The sequence below is a fragment of the Cnephaeus nilssonii genome (assembly GCF_951640355.1).
Source record: "Cnephaeus nilssonii genome assembly, chromosome: 2".
In the NCBI taxonomy this organism is placed as follows: domain Eukaryota; kingdom Metazoa; phylum Chordata; class Mammalia; order Chiroptera; family Vespertilionidae; genus Cnephaeus; species Cnephaeus nilssonii.
This window is the reverse complement of record NC_137073.1, coordinates 35355732-35382664: the sequence shown is the minus strand read 5'-3', so window position 1 is coordinate 35382664 and position 26933 is coordinate 35355732. Positions and strand designations below refer to the sequence as shown.

General features: G+C 51.2%; 1 protein-coding gene across 3 annotated transcripts in view; it reads left to right on the top strand.

Moving 5' to 3' along the window:
• Positions 1-26933, top strand: part of COL26A1 (collagen type XXVI alpha 1 chain) — a 155786-nt gene that overhangs the window by 8290 nt on the left and 120563 nt on the right. The window contains exon 1 of one of the 3 annotated variants that reach the window (XM_079799385.1): positions 9812-9934. The exons of the other annotated variants lie outside the window; for them this stretch is intronic. Within the exon in view, the coding sequence (XP_079655511.1) occupies positions 9933-9934 (2 nt within the window). The 5' untranslated portion in view covers positions 9812-9932. Of the gene's footprint in view, positions 1-9811; positions 9935-26933 lie in introns of those variants that run through there. 3 annotated transcript variants of the gene reach the window in all.

Here is a 26933-nt window from a genome sequence, read left to right as displayed (position 1 = left end):
CGCTGGCCTAGTGGATCGGGCTATATGCCAGGGACTCCCACAGGAGGCATGTTTTAAGTAGGTCTTGTAGGATGAGCAGGGTGTTCTCAACAGTGACTGGGGAGTGCATTTTGGACAGACAGAATACCATGTAAGGGCTGGGAGGTACGACGGTGCCTGCCCTGTGGTTAGTGCAGTTGAGTTCAGAATGACTGGACCATGGGCCCTGGCCAGGTAGCTCAGTAGTTAGAGCCTTGTCCTGATGTGCCAAGGTTGCAGGTTCCATCTCCTGTCAGGGCACTACAAGAATCAACTAATGAATGCATAAATAAGTGGAACAACAAATCGATGCTTCTCAAAAAAATAAAAAAATAAAAAGAATGACTGGACCATGGGCTGCAGGCAGACAGGGTGGGGGCAGGGCAGACTAGACCTTTGGAGCCTGCAGGCAAAGCCCCTTTCTGCCACCCTAAGGAGCCTGGGCTTTATATTGAGTCAGGATTATAGTGGGACCGGGCCAGCTTTGCTGGTGGTGGTGGTGGTGGGGGGGGGGGGCGCAGGGGGAGATGGGGCAAAGAAGAAGAGCCAGAGGGGGGAAGGGAGACCTGAAGTGGGGCAGAGGCAGTGGGGGCGGAGCAGCGGGGAGGGGAGTGCTCGGTCTGTGCAGCTGGCAGCACCTGGCCCCTGTGGACCGGGATGGGCCGGGCCAGGTTGCAGACTGGAGCTTCTGTCCCTTCCCAGTGCTGGGGGGGTGGGGGGGGTGGGGGGGTGGGGAGGGTGGAGTGTGGGGGGAGTGCTGGGGGCCAGCTGCTTTGCTCCTTGGAACACTGTAAGACTCTGCAGTGTTTCTCAGCTTTGAAAAGGCAGAACAGCACGGCGTTCACGCACCCTGTGCTTTTGTAAAATGCTTGTGTTTTTCCTTCATGGGGTTTTGTAGCCTAATTTTAATATCTGGCCCCTGGCTTGCACATATCAGGTATTCTGCCGCTGCGTATTGAATGAATGAATGAACAAATGCCTTGCTCTCTCTCCTCTGGGAAACTGAGGTCATGGCCTCTGCCCCCATTCCGGCCTGTTGCTCTGAGGGGTCCTGGAGAGAGGTCCTTGTCTGTGCTTTGTCCCCACCAGGACGGCTCTGGAAGCCACGTTAAGAGGAGCCAGGGAGGCCACCAGCATTAGGGGTTTCTGTTTTTTTTCCTTTGAAGGAGGAAAAAGGGGGGTTTTCCTAAAAATCACACGGACTGGCCTTTTCATAAGGCCCCACGGTGTTCTGAATCTCCTCTCCCTCCATCTCTCTCTCTCCTCTCCCCCAGCCCAGCTTGTCTGTTATTTTAAAACCCATTCCCAGAGAAACAATCCCGATGGCAATAAGAACACCACTCCAGGCTTCTCTTGGCTTGCACTGGTCCGACACTTCATTGCCGCTTCGAGAGTGTGTGAGCTGGATCCCGACCAACTCTGCCTGGGGCCGGGGAATAGAGTAACAATAACTAACTGTTAGAGGATTTTCGGGGATCCTGCAGCCGATCCTGTGGAAGTAGACGCTCGGCACACTGTTCCCTCCGAGGAGCCCGGGGTCCCAGCCTTCCTTGTCTGGTCTTCCTCTTCTTGCCTCCCAGCAGCCAGGGTCTAGATGTTTCTCTTTGGTGGCCTGTACGAGACCACCTTGAAAGGAGCTGGCCCCCATCCAGGCTAATTCTGTAACACTCAGAGAGAGAGGTGTGGGCTCCCACCACCCGCGCCTCGCTGTCTGCCCCCCCCCCCCCCCCCCCCCCGCTGCCTCCAGGGTGATCTGCAAAGGTCAGAGCTGGCCAGGCTGTCTGCTGACCTTTGCCAGCTCCCGCTTCCCGGACCACATCCGGAGCTTGTTGCATCAGGTGTTAATGGGACTGGTGAGAAGAAGCTTGTGAACCAAGTTCAAGAGTTTCCTTCATAAAGAGGGAGGGTGTGAAGAGCAGCTCTGCAGCCAGGCTTCCTGGGTCTGGGTCCCTGCTCTGGTGGCCCTGACCGAGGCACCTGAACTCTCTGTGCCTCAGTGTCCCCATCTATGAAATGGGGTGATCAATGGGGTATTTACTTCATCAGGTCATTCTGGGGCTTAAAAGAGTTACTATTAATGAAGTGCTTAGAACAATATATAGTAAACACTATGCAGCCGCATAAAATGATAAGAGCTTTCCCAGAATGGGCAGTGTGCTGACGGGCCTTGCAAAGCTTGGGAAATGGGGTGTTTCACAGCCATCTGAGGCCACCAGATCCTTTTCAAGGAGTGTTTCATGAAGGTGGTGTTCTAGACCCGTGGTCGGCAAACTGCGGCTCGCGAGCCACATGCAGCTCTTTGGCCCCTTGCGTGTGGCTCTTCCACAAAATACCACGGCCTGAGCGAGTCTATTTTGAAGAAGTGGCGTTAGAAGAAGTTTAAGTTTAAAAAATTTGGCTCTCAAAAGAAGTTTCAATCGTTGTACTGTTGGTATTTGGCTCTGTTGACTAATGAGTTTGCCGACCACTGGTCTGGACGACGCGCTCTGGGAAGCTCTGGCCTAGTGGGTCAAGGTTAAACACCTCAGCAACCGTAGGGCCTTTGCCCTGCAGGAGCTGGTCCGAAGCTCTCGCTCTCTCACCCGGGTCATTCCCAACCCCGCCCTGTAGTTGCCCACCTGGTGCTTTGGGGGAGCCAGAGAAATACAGAATCCGGGCTCCTGTTGATTTTTCTGAATCCCTGCTCAGGTTTTCAAGGCTTCGAGTGAAGGGAGGGGGGCAGTCTATCTTCCAGTGGAACCACAGCCACTGGGGGGTGAGCACCAAGGGTCGCCCCAGAATTTGACTGGGGAGCAGGTTAGAGGGTCTGGAGGCTCTGAGATGCCCATAGTGAGGTCAGGGGCTGAGGAGTTCTGAGGGGTTTCCTGTCCCAGGGGGTATGACAGCCAAGGGAACCCCAAGTACTTCTTCTGGCGTGCCTCCTGCAGCCAGCCTGTCAGGCCGGACTTCCCTCCATTGACTCGGTGCCTCACAAGTAACATGAAACTAATAGGATTGGGCTGAGATTAAATGAGGAAATGGGTTAAATATGCAGACTAATTATTACTCAGCGGTTCCTGCTCACTGGATGAGGGCCCTGCTTTGTAGCTCCCTCACCCCACTTTTACCTTTCTGAACAAGATGGGGAGGGGGGTGCCAAACCTTTGTGGAAGGGTGTGTGTGTGTGTGTGTGTGTGTGTGTGTGTGTAAGTTGTTTGCACCCACTGCTAGTGACTAGCTTAGGTTTACAGCCCAAACATTTGATGTCTTTGTCTGGTCCCGGCCCTTCCTAGTTCTGGAAGGGCAGGGACTGTGGGGTATTTGCTGAGACTTCCCAGCAGTGGGTCTTCCTTGCTTGGAGCCATTGTGAAAGGCTCAGGCTTCCCTCTTCCCCAGCAGGTAGCCTCTGGAGTCCCAGGGCCTGCCGCTGCCATTCTGCCACCCTGCTGGCCCTTGGAGGCGCCAGGGCCTGCCACACACCCAGTCGCACTTGGAAAGCCTTTGAGAGAAGGTGGCAGTTTCTTTCTGATTTGGCTCCCGCTGTCTGTGCCCGGCCAGTTGGCCAGTTGCCTCTGGCATCTGACATTTTTGTCATTCCTGCTCCCCTGGAAGGCTTATCTAGGAAATCGGCACTTCCCTCTTCCTGCCTCTTTGTGATTGATTTGGCCACACGGCTGATTCAACGCGGATTCTCTGGCTCTCAGAGGTCTCAGCCTGCCCGGGCCCCCCGGCCCCCTGGGCCCCCCCATTTCTAGGGTGATGAAATTCTGGGCCTCTAAAGGGTTTGCCAGGCTTTTCCTCTCTTTTGTCCCACAGCTGATGGTAATAATTAGCTCAGTCCCTGAAACTCTTCATGCAAGGGCTCTGAACATGAAGCTGAACAGGTGAGAGAGACTCCTACATCAGGGGCTGGAGGGAGTTCTATCTCCTTGTCTCTCTGGGTTCTCTGCTCACCACCAAGGTTGTCTTTTAACCTCAAGCTGCTTCCTGTCTTGACCAGTTTTGTTTTCTCTCCGGCTAGCTAACTTCTGCTCAAAGCTCAGATATCAGCTTAAACATCACACCTTCAGGGAAACTTTTGCTGTCCCCTAAGGTAAGGTTAAACCTCTTTGTTAAATGCCCTCAGAGCTTGCTCTCTGACTTAGAAGCTCATGATAACTGCAAGTCAATCCTATAATTAATTGATTAATAATTAGTCATCTACCCCAAGGCTGTAAGTTCTCTGGGAGCAGGGAGCTCATCTATGTTATTTGGCGCTGTATCTCGAGGCTATTGCAGAGTGCCTGGTTTCCAGAGAGTACCTGGGAAGGAATAACCCCTTTGTAAGCTGTATTAGTTTCGTATTGCTGCTGTAACAAATGACCATACACTTTGTGACTTAAAACAACACAAATTGATTATCTTTTAGTTCTCCAGGTCACAAGTCCAAAATGGGTCTCACTGGGCCGAAAGGTATTCAAAGAATTGATCCTTCTGGAGGTTCCAGGGGAGAATTCGTTTCCTTGCCTTTTCCAGCTTTTAGAAGCTGCTAGCATTCCTTGACGTATAGCTCCTTCCTTCATCTTCAAAAGGCATCCTCGAGCCTCTCTTTCCAACATTTCCTTTCTCTCTGACTCTGATCCTTCTGCCCACCATTTTGTAAGGACCTTTGTGATTAGGTTGGGCCCAGGCAGATAATCCAGGATCATTTCCTCATTTCAAGATCCTTATTTATTTGAACTTTAAAAAACCTCATTATTTAATCACAGCTGCAAAATCCCTTTTCTCGTGTAAGAAAACTTATTCACAGGTTCCAGGGACTCTAGAAAGTGGATGGTGGTTTGGTCCCATTCGTATTCATCTTTTCTCCTCTCTTCTCTTCCTCTCTGTCCACTCTGAAAAGGGGCAGACGTTGGGTGGGTCCAGGACATGGTTAAAGATGATATCTTTGCCTCACTTCTTGGTTTATAGATAAGACATTTTTTGGCATTAGATAACCTTGAATTCACCTCTACTTCCTCTTCCTCCCCCTCCCAGTTATTAAATCAAGAGCCTAATAAAGGACTATGGTTTCTAGACTCTTTGTAAGGCCAGTTACTGTGATCTGAGGCTAAATTATTTGTGCCACTATCACCCATGCGCCCCTTTCTCCTCCCACCATCAGCAATAACTTATTCTTCCTGAAAACAGCTCTGGACTAGACCACGAGCTGTCAGTTTCTGTTTGGGCTTTCTCTTTCTCGCCAGCATCTGTTCCAGGGGGTCTGAATGCTGAGCTAAGGGTAGGGAGTGTGTGCTCCTTCCTCTCTCACTCAGCTTGTCCTAGGCTGGGAAATGCAGTTGAAATGAAAACCAAGGGCCATCTTGACTAGCAGAGCCAAACACATGAACCTGTGTCTCAGGTAGGTAGTGTCCCCAACCAAACCACAGATGGCCCAAAGCACTCCTGAGAGTGAGAACAGTGTTTCAGACCGGCATGATGTGCTTCTATAGACCGAGGCTAGCTGGATTTTAGTCCAGGTGTTAGCTGTCCATGGGGGGCTGACCATGTGGGCTGACTCTGGTCCTTCTGTGCCTGTTGGTGTGCATGTGGAGGAATCACAGGGACAGCTAGGATGGAGTCACAGTTGTGTTCTAGAGAATATAGAAGGACAAAATCATGAGTGCGTGGAATCTTGGGACACACCGGCAAGGAAGCTTCTGGGAGTCATGGATTGTCCTATTTGATCATCTCTACCTGCCAATATAGAACCAGAATTAGATTCATGCTGGGTGGGCATCTGCCAGCTGTGCATAGGTGGGCGGGTAAGTTTATAAAGGCTCAGCCAAGTTAGGGTGTGGTGGGTGGGCCTGATAGCACAGATCTCATACACAGAACATTGGAGTCAGGCAAATTTACATCAGAAACTTGGCTCCCCCTCTAGCTGTGGGCAAGTTACTGTTAACATGCATCTGTTTACACATCTGTAAGATGGGACTAATCAAAGCAAGTTCCTGTAGGAGCATTAGTGAGCCGTTTGAATCAATGCTGTGTGTTGCACTTGGAATTCAGTGTGAACAGTGGCCCCTGGATTTGGTGGTGCTGCATTCTGAATTGTGCGGCACCTGGCCGAGTGTCTGCCGCTTCCCCTTGGTCCTGTCCTGGCTTGCTTTATTCTTGTTTCATGCTCTTGTTCTGCAGCTAGGCTGCATGCCCCATTCTAGATGGCTTTGTCTGCCACGGCAGGTATGCCAGGGCCAAACATAGATTGTGGGCTAAAACACTCCCTGATTGTTGATTCCATTACAACAGGACCAACTGGGACACTACTGTGTTTCCTTTCCAGTCTGAGAAGTCCAAGTCGCTCAGGAGCTCATGAGCCTGGAGATGCATTTGAACCTGAACAAACTAGGGAGTGAACAGGGAGCCCAGTGGACCCTGATGTGGTGGTGTGAGGGCCCAGGCAATTGCATGAGCAAGGGGTTTGGCAGGAAAGCCCAGTTTTCTGCCTGGTCATTGGCAGGGAGGTGGTAATGCTGGAAGTCGTCTGCTTGTTGGCCTGGAGCAGCTGCAAGTGGGGACAGCTGTCTCAGCTTCGGACATAGGATCTGCCCTGAGATTAATAACAGAGCCCATGGGGAGCAGAGAGGGGCTTGGGTTACTGCACCAGGAAGTTCGCCTGCCCTGCTGACAGTGGGTGGGTAGCCTGCAGGATGGATGGCTCCAGGGCCTGGGGGTGCCTGGGCAAGGCAGCTCACCACTGATGGAGCCAAATTCTCCCCCTTAGGATGCAAGTCGACCCTCCCAAGAGCTGCTTTCTTTCCGTTGGGCCTGAAATCAGCAGGAGCTGATCTCCAAGAGTTGGGAATGGAAACCAAATGTTGGTGTCAGGTAGAGAAAGCTGATGGAGCCCGTGCCCAGCAGGCCTGGGAGCAGAGGAGGCTCAGGCTCCATGGCCAGTCCAGATGTTTAGGTGAAAGAGCCTGACACATTTTCTTAAAACAAAAAAGGTTTCTTTTTAAAAAATTATTTAATTATAGATCATTTGGGACATATGGAAAAGTTAAAAGAAAGAATCATTTATAATTTCATTTTATAAGTTTTAAATTTTTTATTCTTTTTATTGTGTTAAAGTACACATAATGTAAAATTCACCATCTTAACCACTTTCAAGTGTACAGAGTTCAGTGTATTAAATACATTCACATTGTTGTGCAACCATCACCACCATCCATCTCCAGACTCTTTCCATCTTTCAAAACAGAAAACTTTATACCCATTAGAACTAACACCCCATTCCCCTCCCCACCCCCTGGCAACCACATTCTACTCGATGTCTCTCGAAATTTGATTACTCTAGGTATTTCATATAAGTGGAATCATATAATATTTTTCTTCAGTTGTTAAGGCTGAATAATATTCCATTGTATGGATAGACCACATTTTGTTTATCCATTCATTCTTGTACCTTCTGGCTATTATGAATAATGCTGGCTATGAACATGGATGTACAATTATCTCTTTGAGTCCCTGCTTTCAATTCTTTTGGGTATATATACCCAGAAATGGAATTGCTAGATCATTGGGTAATTCTATTTTTAATTTTTTGAGGAACCACCATACTGTTTTTCATAGCGGCTGCACCATTTTACATTCCCATGGATAGTACAAAAGCATCCCGGTTTCTCTACATCTTTGCCAACACTTATTTTCTGATTTTTCTTGGATAGTAGCCATCCTAATGGGTGTGAAGTGGTATCTCATTGTGGTTTTGATTTGTATTTTTCCAATGATTCTTAATGTTAAGCATTTTTTTCATGTGTTTATTGGCAATTTGTATATCATCTTTGGAGAAATGTCTATTCAAGTTCTTTGCCCATTTTTAAACAATTGATTTTTAGAGAGAGAGAGGAAGGGAAATGGAGAGAGAGAAACATCCATGTGAGCAAAACATTGATCTGCTACCTTCTGCACCTTCTCCCCGCTTCCCCCTCCTACCCGCCCCCCGCTTCCCCCTCCTACCCGCCCCCCCCTACCCCCCCACCAAGCCAGAAAGCTGGGCATGTTCCCTGACCAGGAATCGAACTGGCCACCTTTAGGTGCATGGGACAGTGTCCAACCAACTGAACCACCACAGCCAGGGCTCCTTTGCCCATTTTAAAATCAGATTTTGTTGTTGTTATTTTTTAAAAATATATTTTTATTTATTTCAGAGAGGAAGGGAGAGGGAGAAAGAGATAGAAACATCAATGATGAGTAAGAATCATTGATTGGCTGCCTCCTGCATGCTCTCCACAGGGCATTGAGCCTGCAACCCAGACACGTGCCCTTAACTGGAATCAAACCCGGGACCCTTCAGTCTGCAGGCCGACGCTCTATCTACTGAGCCAAACTGGCTAGAGCTTGTTGTTATTGAGCTGTAGGTGTCTGTTATATAGTCTAGATTTTAACCCTTCATTAAATATATGATTTGCAAATATTTTCTCCCATTGTGTGTGTTGTCTTTTCACTTTGTTGGTTGTGTCTTTTGATGCACAAAACTTTAAGTTTTGATGCAGTCCAGTTTATATTTTCTTTGGTTGCCTGTGCTTTTGGTGTCATATCCAAGAAATCATTACTGAATCCAATATCATGAAGCTTTAAAAAAAAAAAATGACTTTAGGGAGAGAGGTAAGGCGGGGGGGGGGGGGGGGGGAGATTTATTGTTCCACTTATTCATGCATTCATTGGTTGATTCTTATATGTGCCCTGACTGGAGATGGAACCTACAACCTTAGTGCATTGGGACAATGCTCTCACTAACTGAGCTACCTGGCCAGGGCAGGAAGCATTTGCCCTATGATTTGCCCTATGCTTTCTTCTATGTTTTGCCCTACGAGTTGTATTCTTTTAGAACATATGTGTAGGTCTGTGACCCATTTAGAGTTAATTTTTGTATATGGTGGTAAGGTAAGGGTTCAGTTTTATTTTTTGACATGTGGATATACAATTTTTTCAACACCATTTGTTGAAAAGAATATTCTTTTCCTGTAATTCCATTTTTGAGAGTCATATTTCCTTTTGGTCTTTGTGCTGTGCTTATCTATCTATCTATAATTTTTCAGAGTTGAGATCACACGGGATTTATTAAGGAGGAAGGTCAGTATATTTAGTTTCTGAGTCCTGCCTTTTCTTTTAAGACATTTTCCCAGAAACCCCAATGAAGTGGTCTTCATTCATTCTATAGATATTCCAGATGCCCGCCTGGAGGACTGTCAGTTGTTGAGTGTGCAGAAATGATTCAGAGAGGGTCACTGAACAATTATCACAGGAGGAGCCACCAATATCTGGTAAAGGGATATGGAACAGAGGCAGGAGCAGTGTGGTACCCAGGAAAGCTGGGGAGGCTTCCCCAAAGGGGGTGATATTTGAGGTGGCACTTGAATAAGAGACAGAGGAAGGGAAGGCTGACAACAGGGAGTGTGCAAAGGCTCAACAAGGAGGTGGGAGAAAGTCCTGGAGGGCTTGGACCAGGCTGCTGAAACCAGAGGCGGGCAGCAAGGATGGGGGTGTGAGCCACTTGATAGAAGGCCTGACCTGCCAGGTGGAGAAGCTGCGGTTCATCCTGGAGACCACAAGGAGCCTCTGGAGGCCTGGAAGGAGGGGAGGGACATGGGCCACCAGATGTGATGCACAGTCACAGGTGCAAACAACCGAGGACAAAAGCAAGGGACAAATAAGCCAATGCAAGAGGGAGTGCTTGACCCACTCTTCTCCAGGAAGCCGGGCGCTCACCTTCCCCCCACAGCAGGTCTGTAATGTCCAGGGGTCCTGGAGTGAGGTCCTTGTCTGTGGTTTGTTTCACCAGATCAGCTTTCCAGAAGCCACTTTAAAGAAGCCACGGAGGCCACCAGCTTCAGGGGTCTTTGCTGCTTGCTTTGAAGTGGGAGTGGGTGGAGAAAAGGACGTTTTCCAGAAAATTCCTTGAGACAGCCTCAATGTAAATATCTGGTAAGGCCTAGGACTGGGAAGGACTTCTCTGGGGCTGGGGAGCGGAGGGCACGCTGCAGGGGGCTGTGCTGCCGCCAGGCTGTGTGGGGAGGGGCCTTGCTGGTGGGCCTCCCACGGACCCTGAGCTCTGTGTCCCCCTCTCCTCCCCATGTGGCTTCAGGGCTCTGGCAGGAGAGCACTCCCCCTCCTCAGGTCTCCTCTTTGGCCTGTGCCCTTTGCCCCCACCCTGCCTCTCAGGACTGATCTATTAATGAAAGCCTTCTGTGGGGAGGTCACGCAGCCTGGCTGTGGTAACAGAGGCCTCATGGGGGACTGGGCAGAGGAAGGAAAGAGGGAAGGGGGAGGAGGATGGGGAGGGGGAGGGGGAGGAGGAGGGCCCCAGCCCTCAGAGCAGGAGCAGATGGCGAAGAAAAACATGGGCTTGTTTGTCTCTCTGGGGGTCCAGTTCTAGTACAGGATGGAAGTTTCTTTGGTCTCTGGAGTTTGCTTACACACAAGCACATATGGAGTGTGTGGGGGTGTGGATAACCCCCTTTCTGCTGGAAGTGCTGAGGCCTGAATGGGGTTCTGGTTATTGTTCGCCTTCCCAAGGGCCTGACTTGGGGTTGTGAATTCAACCAGGGCCACGCTGTGACCCACCCCATGCCCTGCATATGCTGGGTGTGTCAGTGAAGGGTCCTGGGCAGTGATGGGGTGCCGGAGATGGTTGGACCCAGGAGATTTCAGGAGGAGAGGAGATTCTTCATCTTCCTTGTCAGTCCTTGTAGGTCTCCATGATTCTCTGTGGAAAGAGTGATCTCTGCATTTGGACCCAATATTAGAGCATTTCACATTCTGCAGGTTCCAGGTTGGGGCTAAACACTAACCTTTGGAGTTTTAGGCTGACCACGTGTGCTTGGGTTTGTTCCTTATTTTAGGGGCAGGTCTTGGTCCCCCTCCCCCCTCCCTGCAACACACACACACATAAGAAAAAGGCTGGGAGACCAAAAGGGCCTTGGGGGCGGTGATGTAGCTGGGGTGTAGCTGAGCCAGGACTGGAATCTGGTTTTCTGGCTTCATATCCGGTGTCACCTGCATCATTCAGCTTAAGGTCTGTATTTGGATTGATGGAGTGGCAGGGTGTAATAGAATATAGTGCATTGATAGGAAATGTGGGGTATATACGTGTATTTATTACTGTCAGTTCCCGAGAGGAGGGCACATGCCGAGCCGCACAGGACCACCAGGGAAGTACCAGGTTTAGTGGGGAGTTGAAGTGGGGGGTGGAAAAATAGCTTTTGTTGTGGCTTTTGGAGGAAGGAACAGGTGAGGGAGGGGAGGCAGGTTTGGAATCGGTTCAGTGGGCTCTGGGGTTGGGAGGCTGTCCCCCGTTGTCTGGGGCCTGGTCCTTCGTGAGGGCAGCGGGTAGTTCTGAGTGGGAGAGCTCCATAAGGAGGCGGTTGGGGAGTGGACTCTGGCTGGATTGATTGGTTTGTATTTGAAGAGCGTGCCCTGGGGGCAGGCCTGGAGAGGGGGACCCAATGAGGGAGCAGGAGGCCAAGGCAAGGTGACGCAGGTTGTCCAGAACAAGGCGTGTCTGGCGTGTACACATAGGGCAGGTGTTAGAGCCTCAGGTTTAGAGAAACTAGAAACATAGCTAAGACACAGGGTCCTGTGTGTGCCCATCTCTGGGTGTTGCCAGCTTAGAAGCAAGCGCAGATGCAGCTTTTGGGTTTGGAGGAGCCACTGTGAGGCAGGGGCACATGTTATCGCTATGCAGTTAATTATTTAACTAATTATTTGTTCAATATCTGTGTTCTCTGTTGGACTATGAGCTTTCTGAGCAGCTTTGTCATGCTCACTCCCGTGCATGGAATAGCCTAGATGCCTAACTGCAATGGCAAACACTTAAATTAGTGGTTACCGTGTGCCACGCGGTGTACTAAGTGTGTCGGGTACACTATTAACTCATTTATTCCTCACAAATGAACCCATGGGTGAGGAGCTATATTATCCCAAATTTATATGGAAGCTGAGGCACGGGGAGGTTAAACAGTTTGTCCCCGGGTCACACAGCTAATAGGCGCGGAGCCAGGATTTGAACCCAGGCTGTCCACATCTGTGCCCTTAATCATTGTGCTACCCTACCCCTTGGTGCTTGGGAGTGGAGGTTGAGTGATAAAGGACACACAGATGGGGATGACGTGGTTCGTCCAGCTGGGGGAGCGCACCCATGTCTGCACCCTCACTGGGTTGTGGGGGTGCGTTCTAGGAGTAAAGCTGAGCAGTGTGGGAGCACAGAGGCAGGTGGAGGGGGTAAGGGAGGGGAGCGGGTCTGAGAGGCAGGAGGATATAAGCAGCTGGGGAAGGAAGTCATTCTAGGCAGCGGAGTGAGAGGCCGAGCTGAGACGGAGGTGGTGGGGGCAGAGACAGGAGGGGTTCTCCAGGTTGGTGGGAACAGCAGGAGCAGAGGTGCCCTGTGGGCGGGCAGTGGGTCTGGCCCTTTTAGCCATGTGCACCCATTTCCTGTGTCCCCCCCCCCCCCCAGCTGCCACTTTGCACAGTTCCTTTTTGCATCAGTTGTTTTGAATCCCATGCCTTTTGTATTAACTAGGGGCCATGTTTCCAAAGAGCAGGCTTGTGGTGACCTGGGAGCTCTGAAAGGGGGATGAAGGTTTTTGACCCAGTTCCCATTTGTCTGAACTGCGCTGCCCTCCCCAGGCCCACTGTGGCCACCTCCTGGCTGGGTGGGACCCCGAAGATACCCACGTCCTAATCCCCGAGCCTGCGACTCTGTTACCTTATATCACTTTGCAGATGTTATTAAATAAAAGGCCTTTAGAAGAGGAAGGCAGGAGGGTCAGAACGAATAGATGAGACGATGGAAGCAAGAGGTTGGAGTGATGCGAGGAAGGGGCCTCCAGCCAAGGAATGCAGGCCGCCCCTTCGAGAAGCTGGAAACGACAAGGAACAGGATCTCCCCGAGAGCCTTCGGAGGAAACTGGTCCTGCCAACACCGTGACTTTGGCCCAGCGAGACTGGTTTTGGACGTCTAACCTCCAGCACTGTAAGATAATAAATCCCTGTCATTTCACACCACGAAGTTGGAGTTACAGCAGCAATGGCTGTTGCTGGGACTTTCTGCCACAGTAAAGCAGGTTTCTGCCCATCAACGGATGACTGGATAAAGAAAATGTGGTATTTACGTGCAGGGAATGCTATTCAAGGAATATTACTCAGCCTTGAAAAAGGACATCCTGCCATCTGCGACAACATGGATGAACCCGGAGGACAGAACACCAGGGAAAACTAGCCAGACATAGAAGGACAAACACTATCTGATTCCACTGAGATGAGGAATCTAAAATAGACCAACTCCTGGAGCAGAGAGTGGAGTGGTGGCTGTCGGGGGCTGGGGGACAGGGAACCGGGAGGTGCTAGTCAAAGGGTGCAGAGTTTTAGTTAGGCAAGACGGGTAAGTCCTAGAGATGTACTGTACAGCAAGAGCCTGTGGCTAAGACTGGATACTTAAACATTTGCTAAGAGACCTTACGTTTAGTGTTCTTATCACAAAAATTAAGAACAACCAAGAGAGCGCAGGAGGCGACGTTTGGAAGTGGTGTACATGTTGGCAGCACAGGTTGTGGTGATGGTGTCACAAACGTAGACTTCTCTCCAAGCTCACCACGTTGTGTCCATTACATACGTGCAGCTCTTTGTATGTCAAACATCCCTCCATAAAGTGGCTCAGGGGGGGAAAGCAGGTCTCCAGGCCTCACTGTCATATGGTTCCAAGTGTCCCGTTGTGAGGTCTCTTCTGGAGGGGAGAGAACCTTATCCCGAGGAATTCTAACCAAAAGCAGCCATCCCACCACAGGACTGATTAAAAGAAACCTTCCGAGCAGGAAAACTGCAAGTCATTACTTTTCAGCTTTTTCATGTGTGACAATTGGGTGGCCTGGTTCAGAGCATTCTGCAGCCTGCGATGGATTTAATTTTCTGTTTTGATCCCACGGCGAAACCATAAGCAAATAGAAGCCCATTGGCTGGGCCCCCTCCCTGGCAGCAGTGCCCCTTGGGGCCACTCAGGGTTCGGGGAGCCTGTCCTCTGAGATGCCCTCTGCCCTCAGGATTTGGAATCTGCAGGGGTTACTGAGAGGAATGCTCCTTCGTCAGCGAGGCTGGAGGGAAAGGCTCTGCAGAAACGAGCCGAGAACCTGAAGTGGGTCTCTCCACTGGATGCCAGGGGAGAGTTGTAATTCCTCTTCTGTGATTCTGTGCCTTCCTTGTGGCCAGATGAGAGGGGGAAGGTGAGGGCTGCCCAGCTAGAGGGACGGACGCCTGCCTTCAATCCCGGCAGGATGAAGGGGGGTAGGAGTTGCATTCGATCAGGGCAGCTGGGGTTCTCTGGAGGCTGCAGCCTTCTGGCAGGGCCTCAGCCCTGAGGTTGTGGAGAAAGGGGCTGCTGGAGAAAACCTTCTGGAACTTAGCTCTGTTCACATCCTGCCCTTGCTTAAAAACTGCTCTGATGGTTCCCCAGGTGTTGTGACGAGGCTGGGACCGCGACCACGAGGCGTGGCATTCAAGACCTTTTGTGGCCTGGCTCCTCCCAGCCCACTCTCTGTCCTCAGCCTCCCCTCCAGCCCCAAGGCGCTGCTCCTCTGGCAGGTCCAGAGCTTCCGGGCGTCTGCGAAGGCCCATTCTCCTCACGAACGTTCCTCAGCCCCGACTTGGAGTCAGGCTGATGCTGGTTGTGGGGGTGCACAGAGTTGAGCAGGACCAGGTCCTTCCCCTCCCTGCCCTCAGCCAGCGTGGGGGCCTGGAGGAAGCAGGTTTCATATATGCTGAGAGGGGCCTGTGAGGCCTGGACCAACACAGCAGGGGTGAGAGGGGTAGGCAATGGCCAGGTGGGTGCTAAGGAGACAGCGTGAAGCTGTGATGTGGACCAGGGGTCTAGTCTTGGTCACCTGCCTCATTTTGGTGGGTTTTTGTGCCATCTGTGTCCTCCCCCCAGATTGCAGGTCTCCTTTTCAGCATTGTCAGCCAGTGACCATGTCAGGATCCGCTGTCTAGAAAGGGCTTAATAAATGTTAATTGACCAACTGGCTTAGCATTGCCCCATCCAGGTGTGTGTGTTTTTACTCCCCCCTCCCCCCATGCTTTGCTTGACGAGTTCCAGACAGCTTGACGAGTTCCTCTGTATGTGCACTCTCACGTAACCACCATTCGATCTAGAGAGAGCCCAGACGGTACACTCGCAGGTGACCACTGTTCTGATTTCTCCCCCGCAGAATAGCTCTGCCTGCTCTTGTAAACAGACTCATTCCGTATAGACTGCTTTGTCTTCTTTTATCAACATCATGTCTGTGAGATTCACTTATGTGGTTGCAGGGGTCAAGTCTGTTCTTTTCTACTGTGTGAATTCAATACTTTACTTATTCATTCTCCTTCTGATGGACATTTGGGTTGTTTCTTGGTATCCAGTTTACAGTCTGTTGGTGAATAAGAGCTGGAGAACCTCAGTCTGAACCCGCCATTTTCAAATGGGATTGAGGCTCAGAGATTAAGGGTCACCTCAGGTTACCTCAGAGTCAGAGATAGAGACAGTGTGAGGCCCCCATTTCCTGACTCATAGGCCAGTGATTTTCCCCCCACAAGGACAGAAGTACAGACTCCAGAGCTTCCTCAGCAACCAAACCCAGCGGGTGCCTCTTACTGGGTTCAGGGCAGCCAAATCCACACAGAGCCTGACGCTTGACCATTGAGGGCCCTGGGAAAGTCAGTCACAGAGGCCTGGGCGGTCTCCACGGTGTCCGAGTTCTCACCTCCTGACCAACAATGACAGCAATAATCAGCGATAGCAGCTGCCCTTCTTCCTGCAGTCACTGTGAGCCAGACCCAGTGCAGGGACTTATCTGCATTATTTATCTTCTTATTCCCGCTTCCTTTCCATGGTGCCAGGGAAGTGGGTTCCCAATTTCCTCCCTAATTGTCGTCACTCCCCAAAGCAGGGGTAGAGTCCTCCGAGGGACTCTGCAGGGGAAGGGGTGTGGACAAGGGACTCTGCAGGGGAAGGGGTGTGGACGTTGCTGATGTGAGGTCCTTCATCATCAGATCATCATTGGCTGATGACCTATTGTCTGGCTGGGGCGGATGTGAGAGGAGGGGCGGTTAGTCCTGGGGAAGGTGAGCAAGGGCTGCTCTTGCAGGGGTGGAGCGTGCCCCTGGGTGTGGGCAGGGCCCAATATGCTCAGTGGAGGTCAGAATCTTCTGGATTAGAGATGACAATGTGTGTGTGGAGCTAACAGAACACAGTGGACATTCAGTTGAGTCATCCACCCAATGCCTAATTACAATCCTGGGAGGGGGATGAATGAGTGCGCATAAAACTAGCTGCCATTGCCCACTGTTCTAGCACCCACAGGGTTTAATCATCTAATTTTCACTACAACCCTTTTGGTCTTGTTATCCTAATTTTATATTTGGGGAGTGAGGCATAGAGAGGTTAAGTCACCTGTCCAAGGTGCCTCAGGTCATATCTGCTTTACAGGTGAGGAAAGTGGAGCCGGGAGGGAGAGGGAGGGACCTCTGGTCCTTGTCCCACTCTTGTTCACTGTAACCTGGCGACTGAGGGTGCCCTTGGGGTGACGCATGGTCACATACAGCCAGGAGCTGGACGGGCCCTCCCTTTGTGCCTGGCCAGTCACAGCCATAGTTCTTCCTCAAACACACCTGTGTATTGCACTGTGCAGCATTTCTTCTCTCATATGTTAGATATAATCTCTAAGTGCGGGCAAGTAGTTGTATAAAGAATCCTATTTATGATGGACTTTCATTCTAATCTTTAAGATGTTTTCCTATGCAGAGTCACAGGTAGAGCCAGTGGTAAAATACATTAGAATTTGAATGTAAGCATCCTAAACTTGCTTCTTCCAATACACAGTTTATGTACATTCAGTTCTCCCACTGAACTCCCTCATTCGCAGACATTTCGCTTATCACCCACTTGATGCCAGGCACTGCTGCAGAGATACAAGCCAAGTGGGTTTCTGCTGTCAGAGACCAGGGAGATAGAGACGGTGGTATGAGCCCACAAATGCCCTGGAGTGGGGGGTACTGTGCCTATAGTTGGGTGGGCAGAGTTTTGGGAACCAAAAGGAGAGGGTCAACCTTGATTAAAGGGACAGCAAAGGTTTGAGAGAGGAGGGGCCGGGTGGGGAGAGCGGGAAGGGGCATTCCTGGAAGAGACTGCTGGGCCTAGAGGCCCAGATGGGGGAGGAGCACAGCTCAGCCTGGGTAGGGGATGGCAGAGCCCACGTTCTAGGGGGAGCTCAGAGAGGGGCCACCAAAGGGCCAACAGGGCTCAATTATGGAGCCCCTCGGGATGGCAGCTGGGAGTGGACTTTGTACCTTCCAGACCTCATTCCACACCATCTCTGCACCTTCTTTCTTCATTCATTTGTTCACTCAACACATATTCACCCTGCGCTACATTCGGGCCAAGGCCAGGGAGACAGGAGCTCAGTGTGTCTGCCTGCAGCCATAGTTCTAAGCAGCAGTTAGACCGGGCGGGTGGACAGCAGCGCACATCTGCACAGGACGCTCCCCGCAGAGGCGGCTCGGCTTTGCTGGGAATTCTCACTGAGCCCTGGCTTGGAGATGACTTTGCAGACCGTGCCTGGAGAGGCTGTAGGGCTAAGGCTCTCCCCGACCCCTCCAGCCCTGTGGGCCGTAGAAACCTAGCCCTGACCATGACATGAGGAGGCCATTCCCTCAGCCAGTCTGGTTTCCCAACTGCCTGACTTCCGGGCGAGAGGCAGCACCGCTCTGGCCCTCCTGCTGTATTGCTGCCCATCCTGTGCTCCTGCTCCGTCTGCTGCGGGGGAGGCGGAGGCCCAGAGAGGATGGGCCTGGTGGGAGGTCACAGAGCCATTCCCACCGTGGGACTTCCCACCAGGGCTCTGGGAGCTCTTGTTAGGAAGAGCCCTGGGACCTCGGGTTTATCGCAGGGAAAATGCAGGTTCCATGGTGTCTGACCCTTTTCTCCACCTGCTAGGGGCTTAATGAGCTGCCAACCATTAGTCCTGGCAGCCAGGTGCCCCTAAGAGGCAGGAAGGAAAGGGGAGGAGGGGTGGTGCTCCCAAAGAAAAGGCTTTGCAAACAGCAGGATTGAGTTTGGAATAAAGTGTTCACTCCCCGAATCAGAGTTGCCTCGTTGCCTGCCCTTCTGAGGGGAACGGAGGAATTCCTCAGAGAAGCAGACAGCTGTGGCTCCAGGGGTGCCACCACCATTCTTCTGGAAACGGATGCAGGTCCAGAAGGTGTCCTGCTCACAGAGACTGGCCAGGATACAATTGTGCGTGATCCTCTGGCGGGTATCGAATGCCAGATCCCACAGCCAGTCCCTTTCAGCAGTCACATTCCTCAGATTCTTATCAGTTTTTCCCTCAAGTGAACACTGGGAACCAGTCATCCCGCTGATCGCAGGAGGTGGGAGAAAATTAGAAACAGAGGAGGCTTGGCTTTCCTCCCGACTCTGCCACCGGCTCGGCTGTCACCGGCTTGTTGTGCCACCTCGGGTCCTTCCCTTCTCGGGGCCTTGTTTTCTCACCTGTAAAGAGGGGGTGGGGGCAGGATGCTCTTGGAAAGGCTCCTCGCAGCTCAGAGCTTTCATAATTCTCCATCCAAGTCCACAGTGCGATGCTGTCTAGAGAATATACCTAAACAGAATTCTGTGTGCTTCACAGAGTGGGCGGCTCTTCCGGCACACCGCGGCAGCTCAGGAGTGCTGGCCTTCCCCTGTGTCCCTCTCCCCAGGGGAAGTGTTCCACCCGCTGAAATGCTGCAGCTGAGACTCTTAGAGCCTGGCATTCTGAGCTCCAAGGTGCTGAGCCCTCAGTGAGTTTGCGCCTCTCTGCCCAGCAGTCCACTGTGTCGCCTTTGCCATACCTAATTGTGATAATAACCGTGACAGTAACGACCACTGGTGTTCTTTCACCAGTGACAGACGGCTTACCCATTCGTTGTGAGATCAGCACAAATAAATGTTATTATTATTCCCAGTTTGTATGTTATTATCCCCATTTTATAGATGAGGCATCCGAGGCTCAGGCGTGGTAAAGCCCATTCGGTTAGGCAGAGCAAACCTGGGCCTGGAGGCTGGCTCTCTTGCCCACCCATGTTCTGTGCCTCACACAGTGGCCACCCAGCTAGTCCTTGCACGAGGCAGGGGCTCTTTGACCACTTGTAGAAATGATGGCTGACGCTACCGTGGCCCCCATCAGCCAGGGCCAGCACCTTGGCTGGCAGGCAGCACCGGGAGTCACAAGGCGCGTGCTATGATGAAGTTTATGGAAGTGAAACATCTACATCCCGAGGAGCCTAAAACCCCAAACTAAGCGGCTGGTCAAGCCGGGGCAGTTTGCCCCTCACTGACCCAGGTACAGGCGGTGAGACGGCCCGTGAAGATGATCTAGTGGAGAAAACATTGCAGACACCTTGTGGGTAAAGGGCACAGTCTCCGTTTGCTTTAAAGAGAAGAGATTGAGCTAGTTCAGGGTTGTGGCTATATTCCCATTATGAAGTACAATCATTTATAGTTTAATAGTCGCCCCCACTATCGGTCTAGAGCTTTGCAGTCCACAGATTACATTCGTGTAGTTGTTATTGCTCTTGAGACTTCTGGCAGCCCTTGGAAGTTGGGCTATTAGTTTGTAGATGAGGAAACGGAGGCTCTGAAGTTGAGACTTGTCCAAAGCTGCGCAGGCGGTAAGTGGTACAAGTAGGACACAAACTAGGCCTCCTGGCTTCACATTCTACACCTTGATGGTACTGTTTGCAGCAGGTTCTTTTGATTAGAACACTTTCAGATGTGAGTTTAAAAACCATACTGACGTGGGCTTAAACAACAATGGCACTTAATATTACTCATATTAAGAAACGGGTGGCTCCAGGGTTAGCTAAGTTGACAGCATCGGATGCTCGAAGACCCTGCTTTTTGCTCTGCCTTCTCCAGGCTGTCTTCTCATGGCTCTAACATGGCTGCCGCAGCTCCAGGCATCACACCCTCACCCAACTGTGCACAGAAACAGGAATGAGCTGCTTTTCTCGCAAATTCCCCTCCCCCATAGGGGATAATGTTTCCTGGAAGCCTCTCAGCTAGCTCTCTCTTAGAACTGAGTGAACATGCCAAAAACTTGATCAATGAGAATGGTTTTGCTCACTTTTCTTGCATTTACTGATGCCCTGTGTCTGAAAACTAGGGTTCTGTTAGCCAGGAAGGAGGAAGAAGAGGTAACCTGGGGACATGTGTCATATACCAGAGTTAAGTTTGCCCCTGCTTCTCTCACAGTCTGTTCTAAAGGACATAGAGTGCCTACTGCAGGGCGTCCTAGGCCCTGTTTGGTGCCCTGTTTGACTAGGGATGAGTATGTGACCCAAAGGACCGAGGCCTGCTGGGGCCTGGGGTGGATGGAGGAGCTGGGCCGATCAGAGTCTCTCTGTGTCTCAGGAAATGGAACTGGGAGAGAATGAGGTCACTCAAAGTGTGGTCTGCAAGGAAATAAGAAACTCACCAGCGTGTTAACCAACCTCATCACGAAGTACACATTTTTCCTTTTGGGGGAAGTTACTTAGCCTGTCTGGCTTCTTCTGTAACACAGGCATGGTGATCGTTCTTACTTACAGGTTTTTATAAGGATTATAGGAGGGAGCTGTGTCAGAGGCTTGTCACAGTGCTTGGCACATCGTAAGAGTTCAGTAAACATTAGTTACTCTTATTTCTGCTTTAGTTTCTGACTTCCATCAGAGGGATAGGGTCACTTTCCTGCTTCAACATCACCCGGGAGCCTGTGATATGGGCATAACCCTGGGCTTGTTCCCACAGGATCCGTGGCAGTGTTGGTTTCGAGAGATGGTCTATTTGAGAAGGACCGTGGAGGACACACCTGCCAGGTCCTATCTTGGACACTCAGAAAGCTCTGGTTTCTACAGAGGTCAGTCTCTGGCCAAATGCATCATGGTCCATGGTGGACACTGTAGACTGTTATCAGGTCCAGAACAACTGTGAGGCTCCTTATTAGGCAAAAGTGCTGGTTGGTTCCAGTTCTGGTACTGGGTTCTGTGGAGCCAGAGTTTCTCAGCACCTGGTCTCCCCAGTTGTGTGTGGGAATGCTGATCCGATGGAAGGCATTTGGCACCATCCTCTCACAGCTTGTCGACTCCGGCACACCTATTAATGGAAGTAGCTGTGGATCAAAATGCTCAAAACCACACCGCCTGTTTGTCCAAATCATATACTCCCTTAGCTGCCCCCATGCGAATGGGAAATTCAGTCTGTAAATGGCTGATGTTCCATGCAGGGTTCTTTTTTTTCTTTGTAATCCTCACTTGAGGATATGTTTCTCATTGATTTTGAGAGAGAGAGGAGGGGAGAGGGAAAGAGAGAGAGAGAGGGAGAGAGAGAAACATTGATATGAGAGAGAAACATCATTTGGTTGCCTCCTGTATGCGCCCTGACTGGGGATAGGACCTGGAACCTAGGTATGTGCCCTGACTGGGAATTCAACTTGCAACCTTTTGGTGCACAAGATGACACTCAACCAACTGAGCCACATGGCCAGGGCCATGAGGGTTCTTTCCAGCCTTCCCTCAGATGGGGAGGCCCAGGGATACTCACCGCTCTGCAGGTCAGCCCTTCCCCTGTCATCTGCTCACAGGACAGCCTTCTTGTTCCAGGGCACTGGATGTTAGCTTGTCTTTTTTCCTGTTGGGGCTCATGGCAGACATGAGGTTGAGTCTCCAGGAAGCAGGTTCTGAGATGGCTCCAACATGGGAGATGTGCAATTGGGACGGCTCTTAGGAGTAATGCCTGGGTAAGGGAGGGGACAGAGAGGGGGGCGTAGAAGGAGCAGTTGAGCTGTGATGCAGGCCCAGTGACAGCTACCAATGACCTCCAGGGAGCTCTGCAGCTGGAATGGTCCTGACAAGCAGGCACTGGATGGGGACTGCCCTGGGAAGAGCCGGGCCGTGGGTGAGGCAGCTCTGGGCAGCTGCGGCAGCACTGGCAGGGGAGGCTGCTGATAGATGCTTGCTGACAGTGCTTCTGGCAGCTGGGGCTAAAGGCCCTTCATTGAAGGGGGTCTGGGTGACACAACCCAGTGTCCACCACACATGGCTGGCCAGTGGGGAGGGAGGGTAGTAGGGGTTTTCTCGACATTATTCTATTAAGATAGCCTAGATTGCCTTGGTGTTTTGGGGCTTGTCCGCTGGGTTTTGGGGATGCAGTGCTGGACTCCACATTGGCCTGGTCATGTTTCATCTTGTTAGATTTGGCGCCTTGCTCAGGGCTGGGGAGATCTAGCTTGGATCCTGACTCTCTCTCAAGACCCAGGCCCCTGTGTCTCCAGCTCCTGGTCTTCTGCAGTTTCCTTCAGTAAGGCAGCCTCCATCATGGTCTGCTGCTCGGGCCCCTCCTGGTGGCAAGGCTGCGAGTGGAGACCCAAGCACTCTGGGGCAGACTTCAAGTCAACATGGCAATGTGGCCAAGTGGCTAAGGGCCTGTTGACTTCTGGGTTCGCCTTGGACAGGTCACAAACCCTTGTCCTGTGCCTCAGTTTCCTTATCTGTAAAAGTGGAATAGTGACAATCCTTACTGCCCAGGGTTGTGTGAAGATGAATGAAGGTCTGACTTGGAGATAAGACCCTAACTCCAAATACATTCTAAAGTAGTTGGGGTTAGGGCTTTAACATATGGCGTTGGGGGATATACAATAACAGTATGTGAAACTGCTTTGCCAACCATAAAACAGGTCTTGGGGTGCTGCATCTGGCCAACTACCCAGAGGAAAGGGTCTCTGTATGAACAGGAGCCGGGCTGGCTTTTGTGCCAAAGCTGTACTCTCTCCTTGGAAGGGGCTGTTAGCTGGGTCATCTGCCTCTGTCTCTGGGGACCAGCCAAGGACCCACGGGATCTGCTTCCTGGGTGTGAGCACTGTCATATGAGGCCCGAGTTATTGTCCATCAGTTTAGTCACTCATTACACACATAGGTTCTCCCAGAGATTCTTCAGCTTAATTAGCAGGCAAATTCCCTGGAACTGACCTCTTGGGGGTCAGGTAGGAGATGGCCAGGTAATTAGAATGAGGGCCAGGTGGAGAGGGGCCTGAAACTGGACACCTCCAACATTGAGGTATGTGGCTGCAGCCATGGGTGCAGAATATGCTAGGACCCCAGGCCTGCACAGCAGAACCCAAAAAGCAGTTTTTTGGTGAGTGAGTGTGGACAGGAGAAGGTCCTTCTGGGACATAGGGCTTGGGGTCAGATCAACACACCTTTAGGAGGTCTGCCCTGGGCCTGCTGTCCTCAGGAACCTGTCTGTAGTCTTCTGGTATGATAAGGGCTAGGACAGAAGTATGCACAAGGCCCTGTGGAGCATGAGGTAAGAGGACTTTCCTGGCCAGGGGGTCAGGGAGGGCTTTTAGGAGGGGTTGGAACCTGAATGGAGACTGGTAGGATAAGAATTGGCTGAATGAAAGAAGGTGGGATGGCATGCTGGGGAGGACAGTGTGACAGTGTAAATGACAAGATGGAGTGTGGTGGGAGGTGGAACCTGGGAGGTGGGTGGGAACCATGGGGGATTGGGAGCTAAGAAAGTTTCAAGAAGGGAGGTGACAGGGCCAGAGTTGTGTTTGAGGGAGCGCCCTCTGGTGGCACATGGAGACTATAGGGAGACCACCAGGGGCTGAGGCTGAGGGTGAAAGATGAGCATGACTGACTCAGGACCATGGGAAGAGGGCAGGGAAGGGTGCAGAGGGTAGATTTGTCTGACATGGGGGCTAATTGGCTGGCCATGGGGAGTGAGGGAGGAAAAAGGTGGAGTTCTGGGTAAGGGGACCTGGGGCTTAATGGTGCTGGTCACCAAGATGGAGCGAAGGAGGGTTGGATAGTGATGGGCTCAGTATTGACCAGACTGAAATGGTGTAACTTGAGGTGTCCCATGGGTTATGATGAAGTGTGACCCCTGTTCAGCAAGTGGAGCACATATGAGAGGAAGCATTGAGGTGACTCCCGGAGAGGGGGGGGGAGGGGGTGAAGTAGAGGGTGGGACGGGGAATGGGGCAGACTGGGTGGTCCTCATGGAGTGGGAGGACACTGTCAAACCCTGGGGCCTGGTTCAGGCTCAGAGCGCAGGGTCCTGGAAGGGAAGCGCGAGATCAGGTCCCAAAGCAAAAGCTCAGCTAGGAAAACGGGCTCAGGGCCTGTGTGGGGAGCCAGGCCTCTGGGGAGGGGGGGCTGCTGCAGGGGCATCTCCCTGGGTGGCAGGCAGCATCGGAAACAGGTTGGGGAATTATGTTCAGAGGTGGGCATGGGCCAGGGATGTCCTCCTGAAAGCCCCTCCATTCCATTGTGACATAATTTCCTGAAGCCACTTAGCACTTGTTTTCTCAAAGGACCCTAAATTAAGGATTTCACGGCTCAGCCAAGCCACGGAGCCAAACACTTAGTGAAAGCTGCTGTGGGAGCCCGTGAGCTTGGAGAGCAGGGCCAAGTCAGTCGCTCCTCCCCATCTGGGAGTGGGCCTCCTCTCCTAAGGCAGGGACCCGGAGGGGAGCAGGTCTGTCTCCAAGGCTGGGAGTGGGTTTCCCATCCTGGACCCTCCATGAGAACTCAGCTGGAGAAGGTGAGGGGAGATGTCAAAGAGACGTTGCTGAAATGATGCCCGAAGATGAGGCTGCCGAGGAGGGCACCCTCACGGCCTAGGCAGCCGAGGACCAGCTCTGTCTCTCCCAGATTCTGTGCCCCCGGACCATCCTTCCAGGAGGGTCACAAGAGGGGTGGGCAGCTCCTGCCCAGCTGGCCTCTGGGTGGGGTGAACTGTAGCCCGTACAACCCTGTTCACCCACCGCTGACGGGTGTGGGGTGGGGATGCACGGTGGCACGTTGTCACCCACCAAACAGAAGACATACACACAGTGCTCAGGATGCGGGGGTCCTTAGAGGCAGCCGGATTGCCCAGAACCTCAGGTGTCTGCAGATGAACAGGGTTTTGAATTCCATCCGAAAGCCCCAGAGCCTTCTTTCCTTGTCTCTGCCTGCCTTCTTGGTTGTTTTTGGCCAGGTTTTGAGCTGGGAAGCCATTTACAGCCCATTAAAAGATCAAATGTCTGGAGATGATGAATCGTGGCATTTGAAAATGTTTTAGAATTCACAGCTCATTTCTCTATACAAAGCCCTGAGCCAGTGTGATGCAGAGATGGCTGGACAGTCTGTCTGTTCCAGACCGCTGGGGGCGGATCTCGGGTGGAGTGCTGTCCTTGGACTGGACCGTGGTTCGTCCTGAAGAGACTCACACTGAGATGGGGCTGCTGTTCCCGGAAGAAATGAAGGGAGGGCTCTGGCCTGTGATGTCTCATACATGTTCCAGACCCAGTCTCCCTGAGCAACAGGCAGAGGCAGGAGTCTAGGTTTGTAGGTGCTGGTCCCCTGGGCAGTAGGCTGGGCCCCCTTCCCAGCCCAGGCTCTGGTTCCAGCTATGGGCAATGAGGTTTAACCTTCCAGTTCTTCTTTTCCCAGCTGCAAAATAGGAAAGACAAGCCTTAGGCTCTTATAAACATGGTGGGTTTCAGGAGCCAGCTAATCAATACCTTTCGGTTTGTAGTGAGGCCGGTTTACATACCACTAACCTGGATGTGCTTGTTGAGAACTCACAACACCTTGAAAGGTAGCATTTTTCATTGAACGGAGGCTCAGCGAGGGCATATCAACTTGGCTCAAGTCACACAGAAGGTTGGTGGTGGAACCGGGTTTTGAATGAAGCCTCCTGGTGCCATTGGGGAGAGGGGTCGACTTTTGTCTACTTTCTCATTTTCTTCTCTGGTATTTTCGACTGTGCCAATATTGGTAATATACACTGAGTGGCCAGATTATTATGACCACCTGACGGCTGAACAGTGGAACGACCATCCGGACGATCATCCGGACGACCATCCGGGACCACGCTATGACACCCACTGGCGCCAGGCCAGCCAAGGAGGGTGCGATGCGATTGGTCGGGGGCCCAGCCATCAAACCATGATTGCCCCGCAGTGGGAGGCCCAGGCCACTGACCAGCGGGCTGTGGTGGGTGGGAGGGTCCTCCCTCTGTGAGGGAATCCTGGATCCGGGTGCTGGCAGCCAGGGGAAGGAAGGCCTACTCTTGCATGAATTTCGTGCATCAGGCCTCTAGTTTACTTATAATTTCTAATCTCTTTTTCGAAAAATTTTTTTTCTTGTTCTTAATGTCTATGCCCTTTGTTTCTCATTAAGAATTGCCTATTTGAATTGTTTAAAAACCTGTTTTTGGTTTTGTTGATTCACTTTTTAAAGTAATCTATTTCATTAATTTCTGCTTGCACCTTTCTTAGTACCTTTCTTTTCCTTTCTACATACACTGCCTTCTAATTGCTTTATTTTCTGTAGCTACTTTCTTGCTTTCTTAGCATTTTGTTGGGTTAATAGAATTTTCTGTTTTACTTTTTTTGTGTGGTTGGTCAGTTTTGTGTCCTTTTTCTTGCCTTGCTAATATTTACCTTCAAATTCAAGAATATGTTTAATTGTATACCTTTCTACTACACTGAAAGTTGCACAGCTTCTATATCCTTTCCTGAGACAAAAATCTCAGCAACTCTTGGTTCCTTCTGCCCCCTCTTTGCCGTCTTCCATATTGCAATCATCTTGGATTTTAGACCTAGGCTGTTATTAAGTCTTATTATTGTTTCTTCGTTCATAACTGCTTCTCACATTTCATATGTTCATCTTATGTCCTTTATTTTATTTTGCTGCAATACATCCTTTAGTAATTCTTTCAGAAAAGGTGACTGGTAACTTTCTGATTGCTTGTGCACCGAACAATGTCTTTATCTCACTGTTGCCTTTGCAGGAGAGTTTGCCTGGGTATAGAATTCTGGTTTTAAGTATTTCCTCTAGGAGCTTTGAAGTACTTGTGTTGCTATATTCTTGATACTGATGTT